The sequence below is a fragment of the Antechinus flavipes genome, chromosome 5, assembly GCF_016432865.1.
Source record: "Antechinus flavipes isolate AdamAnt ecotype Samford, QLD, Australia chromosome 5, AdamAnt_v2, whole genome shotgun sequence".
Taxonomy (NCBI): domain Eukaryota; kingdom Metazoa; phylum Chordata; class Mammalia; order Dasyuromorphia; family Dasyuridae; genus Antechinus; species Antechinus flavipes.
In genome coordinates, this window is record NC_067402.1 from 25199658 (window position 1) to 25211902 (window position 12245).

A 12245-nucleotide genomic window follows, 5' to 3' on the forward strand; every position below is an offset into this window, starting at 1 on the left:
AGATGGTTAATATTATTGGGAAGGGGATTCCTTTTAAGCATCCTTATGCCCTCTGTTTGTCCTGCAAACTAATCAGGAGCAAGACCAAAAAGGGCCAAATAGGAGCGTTAAAGCCCTCCAACTAGCAGCCTAGATTACTATATTCCCTTTGAATTTGTTAAGCAACTAAGGATAAAGATAGCAATGTGTTATTTTATTTTTTGAAAGACATGCAGTGATTATTTCCTTGATTATAAAATCAGTTTTAAAAAATAATTTCATTTATTTTAAAATATTAGATATAATATAATAGATAAATACTAATATATTAATATACAAAACATATAATATGTTTATATTTTATAGATTATATACATATGTAATAGGTAATATATAATATTATATATAAACAATGAGTATTTTATCTCTATGAATCTATAAACTGTATGAAAATTTTTAATCCCATTCAGTGGAGCATAAAAATTTCCTTTTAAAAAAAACCCTCCAAGGCTACATACATATTGGAATTCATTTAAAATATTTTTTACCAGTTATGTGATATTTATGAGCATAACTTTTTTGAAGTTAACAGAATCACATTAATATTTGTTTCAGCATTCATCGATTATAATTCTTTAACAATATTGATTTGTGTTTTGTGAAGATGCTGTCTTTGTTTCTGGCTATGTAGTTTCCTATAATCTTTATTTAAACTTGATTTGCTAGGCTTTTCTGATTTTAAAATTGGTATCAATTTTACATGCCGAGAGGGAGTGGAAAGTTATTAAGGGACATTTGAATCATCACACTCCTTCCTCCCATCCACCGTCACTCAATACAGGAGAAGTTCATACCCCAAGTTATTAGCAGAGAGTGGAATGTCTTGAGCATCTGTTAATGATTAGCAGAAGTATTATAGTCTGCATTATGGAAGGAATAATAACTGAAAATTGTGGATACTTCAGTTGTTGAATAAGTTAATTTATTAGGTTGTAGCTATACACGATTACATTTCCATCTCTTAGCTTACTATCACCAGCATCTGATAATGTTATTTGACTTTTTTCTTGCAGGAAAATGGTGTATATATAATAGCAAAGTTAATTTTACCAAACAAACAAAAGAATGCAGCAAAAACTCATTTATTGCAGGTAATGAATGAATGGATTGATGAATTAAACAGCAAAGTATTTATTATGTGTCTACTCTTGGCCATGTACTGTGGTAGGGATTCTGAAAAAAATGGAACAGACCCTATTCTTAAAGAGTTTTCAGTCTTTGGGAGAAAGCAGTATTTGTTTAAGAAAAGATTTGCAGAATATACACAGGGTAGTTTAGGGAGGGAGAGTGCTCACAGTTGGGTGGATCAGGAAAAGCTTGTAGCAGGCTGTGGGTGCTAGAGAGTCTATGAGGTAGAAGTTTGGTGAGGAGAGGGAGGTACATTTCAGGCCTGGATCAGAGACACAGAGGTGAGAGATCGAGTATTGGATGAGCAGAGGGTCAAGAGGGCCAAGTTGTCTAGAACTGGAGTGTGGGAAGGGGAGCCGTGTCTGGAGAAACCTAGAGGTTCTCTAGGGGAAATAGGGAGTCACTGTGGGTTATTGAGTAGGGGAATGATCATTGGACAGCTGAGTGGAAGGCACATGAAGGCAGGAGACCAGTCAAGCCTTGCAGTCATACAGACGAGAGGCAAGGAGGGTTTTCACCAAGATGGCGGCTGTGCAGGGTAGAGAAAAGAATGGGAAGATGTGGAGGGAGAAGAAGGAAGATCTGATGCCTGATGGAACATGTAGCCTGAGGAAGGATGAGTGGCAGAGGATAAACCTGAGTTTAAAAACTTAGGCAGCTGGCAGAATGGTGTTACCTTGTGCTAACTAGAGCAGCCTGGGAATAAGGAGAGATTTGGGGAGAATGAGAATGAGATTTACTTCACGTAAATCTGATGAACTTGGATTATTTCTAGGGAACGCAGTTTGAAATGTCTGGGAGACCATCAATGATGCAGTACTGGAGCTCAGGAGAGAAACTAGGGCTGGATTTAGAAACCTCATCTGTGGAGAGACAGTAATAAAACCCATAGCATCTAATGAGAATGTCAAGAGGGAAGGGAAAGAAGCCAAGCATGGGGTCAAGGGGAGCTCTCCCAGTCAGGGGGTATTAATGTGGATGATGAACCAGTAAAGGAGATTGAGAAAGGTCTACTAGATAGTCAGTTGGCAAGCATTTATTAAAGGCCTACTGTTTGCTGGACACTGTGCTAGTCATTGGGCATACAAGTACAAAGAAATTGAATAATCCCTACTCAGGTTCTCACAAAGGAGAAAACAAGTGTGCACAAAAGCATATTCAGAATAAAAACAAAGGAAGAAAAATACAAATCTCGACAAAGTGTCGAAGGGAGAGCACCAGTAATCGAGAATCAGGTAGGAGAAGAACTGAGATAAAAACCCAGAAATTATTAAAAAAAAAAAAAAAAGACTTTATGCTGAAATGTGGACCACCTTAAAAATAGCCATAGAAGGTTTGTTCTCCATCTTCAGCAGACCTTTTTTGTTGTTCAGGTGTGTCTGCCTCTGAGTGACTTCATGGTCCATTGGATGCCAGGTCCTTCTGTTCTCCCCCATTTCTCGAAGGTCGTCCAAGTACATGTTCCTTGTTTCCATGACACTCTCCATCCACCTCATCCTCTGCCTTTTCCTTTTCTTTTTGCCTTCCATCTTCCCCCAAATCAGTCTGACTTTTCATTATGTGGCCAAAGGATTTAAGCTTCAGTTTCAGTATTGTACTTTCTGGGGAATGGTCTGAATTAATTTCTTTTAAGTATTGACTGATTTGATCTTGCTGTCCAAGGGACTCAAGAACTAATCTTCTCCAGCACCATGGTTCAAAAGTATCAATTCTGTAGTTCTCAGCTTTCCTTGTGGCCCCAATTCTCACAACCACATATTACCACTGGGGGAAAAACATGGAAAAGCAATTTTTTTTCTCTGTAAGATTAACCAGAGAATAAACATTATGCACTTGCCTAGTTGGAAGGGATATCTAAATACTTCCCAACCTGAAGGCAGAGAATTAATGAGATTGTAGCTTTCTAGTAAACAAAACAAAACAAAACTCCTTTGACATTTTCCTTGGATAACACATAAATTCGTGGGTGGAAATTACATAGTCAAATTTCAGTTTGATCAATCAGCATTAATTAAGTGTCTGTGACACCGTTCCCTGTAGACGTTGGAGCTACAAGGAGAAAGGACAAATTGTCTCTTAAAGAAGCTGTTCACAGCTAGAAGGCGCTGCTTTGGGAGATGGGAGGTTCTCCCCTGGGATCTTCAAACCCAGACACGGTTACTGTTTTGTCAGGTGTGTTGTATGAAGGCCACTGTCCACATGGCCTCCAGGTCCTTCTGCCTGTGACGTTCTATGATCCCGAGACCGAAGCCGATGGACAGATTTCTCATGTCCTTTATGTAATGGAGGCTCCTTTGTAATCGGCCTTCCTCTGTCAGTCGAGGAGCTTTTGGAGAATGAGCACCTTGTGGGTGTGCACGTACTTGCATACAGAACACTGTCAGATGCTTAGGGAGCTCAAGTGTGTTTTGGGGGGATTGGCACGACGTCCATCGTCAGTATGGCCTCAAACATCCTGTTTTCTCACAGACGTTGTACTCTTTGGTGAAGTTGGGTTTCCAGCTCAACCCTCCTGAAGGGTGGGGTGGTGGGGAGCAGGGTTAAGTCTGGGGATTTGAAAAGATATGGAAGAAACCGCCTTCCCTCAAGGAGCTTTCAACCTAATGGGGAGATGGCATGAAAAGCAAGCTCGACACAGGATAAGCAGATAAGCAGAAGACAACAAAGGGAAGGCAGTGAGATTAAGGGTGATTGGGAACAGTCAACTTCATATTGTAGGAACTGCAGAAACCAGAAGACAGACAGACACACACATATTCATTCTCATTCTCTCTCTCTCTCTCTCTCTCTCTCTCTCTCTCTCTCTCTCTCTCTCTCTCTCTCTCTTTCTGTCTCTCTCCCTCTTCTTCTCTCTCTCTTTCTCTCTCTCTCTCTCTCTTTTTCTCCCCCTCTCCCTTCCTCTCTCCTTCCCTCCCTCCCTCCTTTTCTCTCTCTCTTTCTCTCTCCCTCCTTTCTTTCTCTCTTTCTCTCTCTCTCTGTTTCTCTGTCTCTCTTCCTTTTCTCTCTGTCTCTCTGTTTCAGTTTCTCTCTGTCTTTCTCTCTGTCTCTTATTTCTCTGTCTCTCTTCCCCTTCTCTCTGTCTCTCTGTGTCTTTATTTCTGTCTCTGTCTCTCTATATGTATATACATACACAATATGTATATATGTGTATGTAGGTATGTATATGTCTATAGTTATATAGCATACATATTTATATGCAAATATATCTATGCAAATATCTATAGAGGTATCTATATACATACATACATATGGTAACATAAGCCTCATGAATGAGAAAATTAGGCAAGCAGGAGTATTTTTTTCTGAAATGTATATGAGGCAACAGGGTGATTCTGGGAGGAGGGGGGTTGGAATTAGTCTGGAAGATCCGAGTTCCAATTGTGCTCAGGTTTGGATTAACTCTGTGCCTGGGAAAGGAACCTGGTGAATAACAGCAGCTTTGTTCTAAGGATGAAAGGAGATACTTGTAAAGCACTCAGCAAAACTTAGAAGACTATATAAATACTACTATTATCTTTAATGTAGAATTCTATCTATAGGGAGCCACTTATAGGTCATTTTGTTAGAAGCAGAACTTGTACTGAAGGGAGAAATACGAGATAAGACTGGAAAGGGAGGTGGGAGCCAAAAAGTGAATGGTTTTGTAAGCAGAGGTTTTTGTATTTTAGCCTATAAACATTAGGCAGCTAAGAATGATTTTGGGGCCACGGAAAGGGCATGGTCAGAACTGTGACACATATTAATTTGGCATCTGAGTGAAGAGTGGGATGGACAGAAGACTAGAGTCAGGGAGGCTATTGAAGTCCGGGGGTTTGGTGATGAGGGAATAAGGGAGGAATTCTACAAAAATGGTGGAGGCATAATTGACAGCATTTGGTAACTGTGGGCCTGCGAGGATAACCATGCCCTCAACAGAAATAGAGAGGTCTGGAGGAGAAAGAGGCTTCTGGGGAAACATAACGAGCAACATTTCAGATGAGTTGAGATTGGGAAATGCCCAGCGGGTGGTGGGTAATGCAGATCTGGAGCTGGTGGAGTGATCAGGGCAGCATCAGCATGTCAAGATTTGGGAGTCCCCTGCACATGGGGACCCTTTGGAGATGACAAGATCGCCTGAGGGTGGGGAGAGAGAATGTAAGCTTGTTTTTGTCTGGGATAGAGCCTTAGGGGACACCCGCTGCTAGTGGGAAGGAGGCTGAGAACAGCCGAAAGGATTGGAGAATTCAAAGGAGGGCTATCGTGAAGGAGAAGGTGGCAATGGTGGCCAGTGCCACAGAGGTGTCCCGTAGCGGGAGGACTGAGCTAAGGTAGTAGGATTAGCAATAGTGATTTAAAGTCTTAGGGTATCACCTGACAGTATTTTAAAGCTCATTCTTTCATTTTACAGTGTTATGCTTTTAGAGCCTTGCGCTTTCTCTTCAGTATGGAAAGGAATAGACCTCTCTTTAAAAGGTACGTGTTTATGGAGTTTTAAATGCCAACAAAGTTATTTTTGCCATTCAGTTTTAATTTGTTTACGGGCCTGTTTTCAAATAGAAGGTTTCGTTTCATGCCAGAGGAAAAATCCAAAGTCAGTCATCACATCGCTGGGAAAATTACCTTTTATAAATAACTAATTATGGGAAAGTATAAATAACTGTCGGTTAGGAAACCATGGAGATAAGCCGCCATATGGCTATAAGGTTTCTGAGTTGCCCATGACTAGAAGGATTTTTTGATGTTTCATTCTTTCAAAAAAAATGAAATACACAAAAGCATTTTCATTTATAAACAGTCTTATGTTTTCCATGTTATATTCATTTAAAAGTGTCCAAACTGATCTCCTCAACTTGACTTAATAAATAGAGGTAAATAGTTTGGATTTGATAATCTCTAGATTATTCTATATAGACATGATTTGATGGGTATAAGTGATCAAAAGAGTTGGTGGGCTTTGCTCAGAATGACTGGATTGGAGAGAGGAAGTGTGGTATCATGGAGGGAGTTTTGAATGTGAATAATAGTTTCGACGGCTCTTTCCTAGATGGGAGTTCTAGGTCAAGCTACTTCCTATCTGGAGGCCTCAATCAATTCATTTGTAAAATGGCACATTGGGCTATTTGATCATCAAACTTCCCCTAGCTCTGTTCTTCTGTGACAGATGCATTTCAGCAGAGGTCCAATTAATTATAGGGATTTGGGGGAAAATCACTATTCTCATGTATTAAATTGAGTTAGCAAGTTTTCTTCTTCATTTTTAAAAAATTTTTCTTGAGGCAATTGGGGTTAGGTGACTTGTCCAGAATCGCAGAGCTAGGAAGTGTTAAGTGCCTGAGTCCAGATTTGAATTCAGGGCCTCCTGACTTTAGGGCCAGTGCTCTATCCACTGTGCCACCTCGCTACTCCCTTTATCTTTTCTATTGACATGATCCAGGGGTCTTCAAACTACGGCCTGTGGGCCAGATGCGGCAGCTGAGGATGTTTATCCCCCTCACCCAGGGCTATGAAGTTTCTTTATTAAAGGCCCAGGAAACAAAGTTTTTGTTTTTACTATAGTCCGGCCCTCCAACAGTCTGAGGGACAGTGAACTGGTCTCCTATTTAAAAAGTTTGAGGACCCCTGAACTGTTTCAGAACTGGTCTGATATAGCATTAGAGGGAAATAAATGGGGACAGACATTATTTCTCCTACTTTATAGATAACAGAGATTAAGCTATGTTCACATTCACACACTAAGGCAGTGTATGGGGAGAAAGAGTCCCCTGATCTGATTAGGTCTACATAAAGCATGTATGTATTTTTTTTTACATAGACTATTCCCCACTGACTTGTTTGAGATCTTCATTGATATAGGACATTATGTGCGTGATATCAGTGCTTACGAAGAGCTGGTATCAAAGTTGAATTCACTGATGGTAAGTCCGAGCTTTAGCAATGCTGTGGCGCGGTGGCAGCGTGGCCCGGAGGAGAATCGCTGCGGGCGCTCATCTCCCTTTCCTTTTCCCATCAGGAGGACGACTTGAAACAGATTGCCGAAAACATCGAAAGCATAAATCAGAATAAAGCGCCTACGAAATACATAGGCAATTATGCCATTTTAGACCACCTCGGGAGCGGTGCGTTTGGATGCGTTTATAAGGTGAGTCTGTCTTTCCCCGAGCACCGGGAGGGAATCAGTGGTGAGCGCATCAGTTTCTAAGCCGGCACCTCATGGGCCTGGGGGTCTCATCACTGAGGATGTACGGATGAGGTTAAAAATGGGAACCTCTTTTCCTCCCCCCGTGCTCCCAGTTGCTTGTTTCGCTGGCCAGCAGTATTTTCAGAGTGACAGTTTTTATTTTTGTTTTCATGATTTTTGTATATCAGTTCTCACAAACAGCAGAATGGTTCTTGCAATAAAGTGTGACCACGAGCCTGTGATTTCACGGCCGTCTGCCCGTCATTCCTCGTCAGACTCTGCTGGACACCACATCCCACAGAATGGGTCGTGGACGCTTTTAGCTGATCCCACTATCCCACTGAAGATGGGTTTGGAATGAGAACTGCAAACTCTCAGAGGCCGACTGAGCTGCTCTGGTTAATCCCGAGACTTCTGTGTGAATTGTCTCCCCTCCTCCATGGCCCTTAGCCCTCCTCCACTTTCTCTTTTTACAGGTTAGAAAGCGTAGTGGTCAAAACCTTTTAGCCATGAAAGAAGTCAACCTCCACAACCCTGCCTTTGGAAAGGACAAGAAGGATCGAGATAGCAGCGTAAAGAACATTGTCTCGGAGCTAACGATAATCAAGGAGCAGGTGAGGTGCTTGGGTTTGGAAAACTCTCTGTTAAGTAATGAACGTGATCAGTAGAGTAGCTCTGAGTTCCAGGCCTGGCACCATGTGCAGTCCCCTGTGTGGCCGGGGCAGGGGGCAGGCCTCCCTCCAGCTGCCGAGGATTGCCAGGTACTAGGGGAAAGAAGCTGGGTGAGAACACAAGGAGGCCCGCCTGCTCCACCATCAGCTGGGGGCCCTCTCCATTGCTCAGCATCCCATCTTTCGAGAAGTGAGCTCCCCACTGTCCCGGCCAGGCCGGCGGGGGCTGCACACGGTGCCAGCGGAGGCCTTCCCGGGCCAGCCCCATGACAGTTACAGAGAGCAGGGCCTGGGAGCCAGAGCTGCCCTCCTGATTAGTCCTGCTTCCCCATCTCAGAGCTGTCCCCCAAGCTCACAGGTCCTAGAGTCTATGTGGCCAGAGCCACTGGGACTGGGACCTCTCCATTGGGAAACACCACATTACTGGGCGCTCGTTTGAGGTTTACAACCCTGAGGGTGGGTTTGACTGGTAGTGCTGGTGCTTGTTTTAAAGCCCAGGCAGGGATTTCATCAATGCAGGAACTTTCTTCATCCAGAGAGTCGTTTGGGTCCCAGAGGAGATAAGGGACTTGTCCTCCATTGCCCCACTGATAGGCATAGAAGCAAGAAGGACTGGACTTCTGTTCACTTACACCATACTGCTGCTCTGCAGTTATTATCCCCATTTTCCAGATTAGGAAACCCAGTTCCAGAGCAGTTACTTGACTTTTATGACTGCTATTAAGTGTGTGAGGATGAATGGCAACTCAAGATTCCTTGACTTCAAATCCAAGGAATTAATGTATACAAAGTGCCTGGCAAACTTTAAAATGCTAACTAAATTCTGGCAATTATTATGATTATGATTATACATTATTAACTCGGTTAAATGCATAAAGATGGTTTTGTTTATGACTTGGAATTCCTGGCTTTTTTTCAAATGGAGCCAAGCAATTGACATTTATGCTACTAAGATTGTCGAAATTGAGGCTATTAAGTATGGCTTTTCAGGAAGGGACTGAGGATGTGGGGCTGCAGTCCTGGCCCTCGGTTTGCTTCAGGTCATCCGCTATTTGTTAATGGTTGATGGTATTCAGCTGGCCAACATCTTAGAGATGGGAGTAGGAAAAAACAATAAACATTTCAAAATGGGATTTCTCTTCGTGATTGGGCTGGGAGCTCTTTTTTTGAATCAGTCTGATTTATCTATTTGTAAAGAGTGTTGCTTTTGGAGGTGATTTCTCTTGGGTGCTATCATGATGATGAATCTGGATTACTCAGTTATACATAGCAACTGTCAGTCAGCCTGCATTTTCTTTTCTTTTTTTTATTTTTTTTAATAATTTTTTATTGATAGAACGCATGCCAGGATAATTTTTTACAGCATTATCCCTTGCATTCATTTCTGTTCCGATTTTTCCCTCCCTCCCTCCACCCCTTCCCCCAGATGGCAAGAGTCCTTTACATGTTGAATGGGTTGCAGTATATCCTAGATACAATATATGTGTGCAGAACTGAACAGTTTTCTTGTTGCACAGGGAGAATTGAATTCAGAAGGTATAAATAACCCGGGAAGAAAAACAAAAATGCAAGCAGTTTATATTCATTTCCAGTGTTCTTTCTCTGGGTGTAGCTGCTTCTGTCCATCTTTGATCAATTAAGGCTCTCTTTATCAAAGAGGTCCACTTCCATCAGAATACATCCTCAAACAGTATCATTGTTGAGGTATATAATGATCTCCCGGTTCTGCTCATTTCACTCAGCATCAGTTCATGTAAGTCTCGCCAGTCCTCTCTGTATTCATCCTGCTGGTCATTTCTTACAGAACAATAATATTCCATAACGTTCATATACCACAATTTACTCAACCATTCTCCAATTGATGATTATCCTTTCATTTTCCAGCTTCTAGCCACTACAAACAGGGCTGCCACAAACATTTTGGCACATACAGGTCCCTTTCCCTTCTTTAGTATCTCTTTGGGGTATAAGCCCAGGAGAAACACTGCTGGATCAAAGGGTATGCACAGCTTGATAACTTTTTGAGCATAGTTCCAAATTGCTCTCCAGAATGGCTGGATGTGTTCACAATTCCACCAACAATGTATCAGTGTCCCTGTTTTCCCACATCCCCTCCAACATTTCCCATTATCTTTCCCTGTCATTCTAGCCAATCTGACAGGTGTGTAGTGGTATCTCAGAGTTGTCTTAATTTGCATTTCTCTGATTAATAATGATTTGGAGCATATTTTCATATGTCTATAAATAGTTTCAATTTCTTCGTCTGAGAATTGTCTGTTCATGTCCTTTGACCATTTATCAATTGGAGAATGGTTTGATTTCTTATAGATTAGGGTCAGTTCTCTATATATTTTGGAAATGAGGCCTTTATCAGAACCTTTGATTGTAAAAATGTTTTCCCAGTTTATTGTTTCCCTTCTAATCTTATTTGCATTTGTTTTGTTTGTACAAAATCTTTTCAGTTTGATATAATCAAAATTTTCTATGTTGTGGTCAATAGTGATCTCTAGTTCTTCTTTGGTCATAAATTCCTCCCTCTTCCACAGGTCTGCGAGGTAAACTATCCTATGCTCTTCCAATTTATTTATCATCTCATTCTTTATGCCTAGATCATGAACCCATTTTGACCTTATCTTGGTGTACAGTGTTAAGTGTGGGTCAATGCCTAGTTTCTGCCATACTGATTTCCAATTTTCCCAGCAATTTTTGTCAAATAATGCATTCTTATCCCAGAAACTGGTGTCTTTGGGTTTGTCAAACACTATATTATTAAAGTTATTCAGCCTGCATTTTCTAAGGGTCTTCTGTGTGCTCGGTGCCCAGAGTGCGGGGCCTAGAGTCAAGAAGACTCTAGTTCAAAGACTGAGTTCAAATCCAACCTCAGACACTTCCTATCTGGATGATCCTAGCTAAGGCATGTACCTTTCTTTGCCTCAATTTCCTCATCTGTAAATTGGGCTTGAGAAAGACATAACAAACCCCTTCAGGACCTTTGCCAAGAAAACCCCAAATAGGATCACCAAGAGTCAGATATGACTGAGATGATGGAACAACAGCAGATTTTCCCATGTTGAGTTAAACTATGTACGTTGAAACAAAACAAAAAATACCAACAATAGACTATGAATTATTAATTAAAAGAGCTGGATTTTGTTTTGTAAATTAACAGGTCACACACCTGAACTTACCTTATTTTAGTTCACCAAGGCAATGATGTGAACAAGGATGACTTGTTCATGAATAGAAGAGCTGCTCTGTATGCTGGGATGACCCCATCGGCCTTAGGGCAAAACCTCTTTGGGGGTGGGTCCGATCACCACATCGGGGAGCTGGCTCACCCGGCATGCCCCCTCGATGGGAACATTTTTGAACACTCGCTGCTTGGCAGGACCTGGGCAAAAGCGGTCCCTGAGAGGCCTGGTCAGTGCCATCTATCTGACTTGGGAGTCACAGAAGGCTTTCATTATGTAATCTGTTAACCCAATAACCAGTAAGTGAGTGGTGAAGGAAGGGGGACAGAGGGAAGGAGGAAAAGACAGAGGGGAGGGAAAGAGAAAGACACACACAGACAGAGTGACACACACACACACACACACACACGCACGCACAGAGAAACAGAGACAGAGACACAGAGGCAGAGAGAGACAGAGAGAAAGAGACAGAGACACATGCATAGAGACAGACAGAAAGAGACAGAATTAGATGGGTTAAAGGAGGATTTAGAAGGCAGCATGCAAAATGGCAATGTTCTTTAGAGCTGGGCAGCAGTAAGGTATTGGGGTAGCAGTCAATGAAGAGGCTACACTAAGGGTCTGCCTGCACTCTAGCCATTATACTGTCCAGCTATTCACCATTTACCTAGATTCCATATAACTTTCTGAACAACCCAAGTTCATCAGAAATTTACAACTTAAATTGGGCCGAATCTCAGAGAATTTTAATTTTGTAATTTCTTTTTGGCCGGATAGGGAAAATTAGATAGAGGAATTAAAAAATTTCCAAATTCAGATTAAAAAAAAAAACTTCAATGTGAATCTCAGTTTCTTCATCTATAAGATCAGTGAGTTAGCCTAGATTCTAAATTTTATGTCCAATCATTCTGTATGATTGATTATTAATATAGCACAGTTAATTAGACTTCTTTTGAAGGCTATATTTTAGGAAATCATTGAAATGAGATAATGTTTTATTGATTGTGGCATAAATAAAAATGATCATGATAATTTTAGTGAGGCTTTACAATTTGTAAA

The 12245-nt window shown here is 41.5% G+C and overlaps 1 protein-coding gene across 1 annotated transcript in view; it reads left to right on the forward strand.

The window, feature by feature from the left end:
- NEK10 (NIMA related kinase 10) overlaps window positions 1-12245 on the forward strand; it is a 214046-nt gene that overhangs the window by 62320 nt on the left and 139481 nt on the right. Inside the window, exons 15-19 of the mRNA XM_052000279.1 lie at window positions 1053-1130; window positions 5555-5619; window positions 6959-7061; window positions 7157-7285; window positions 7801-7938. Coding sequence (XP_051856239.1) covers window positions 1053-1130; window positions 5555-5619; window positions 6959-7061; window positions 7157-7285; window positions 7801-7938 — 513 coding nt within the window. The remainder of the gene's footprint in view (window positions 1-1052; window positions 1131-5554; window positions 5620-6958; window positions 7062-7156; window positions 7286-7800; window positions 7939-12245) is intronic.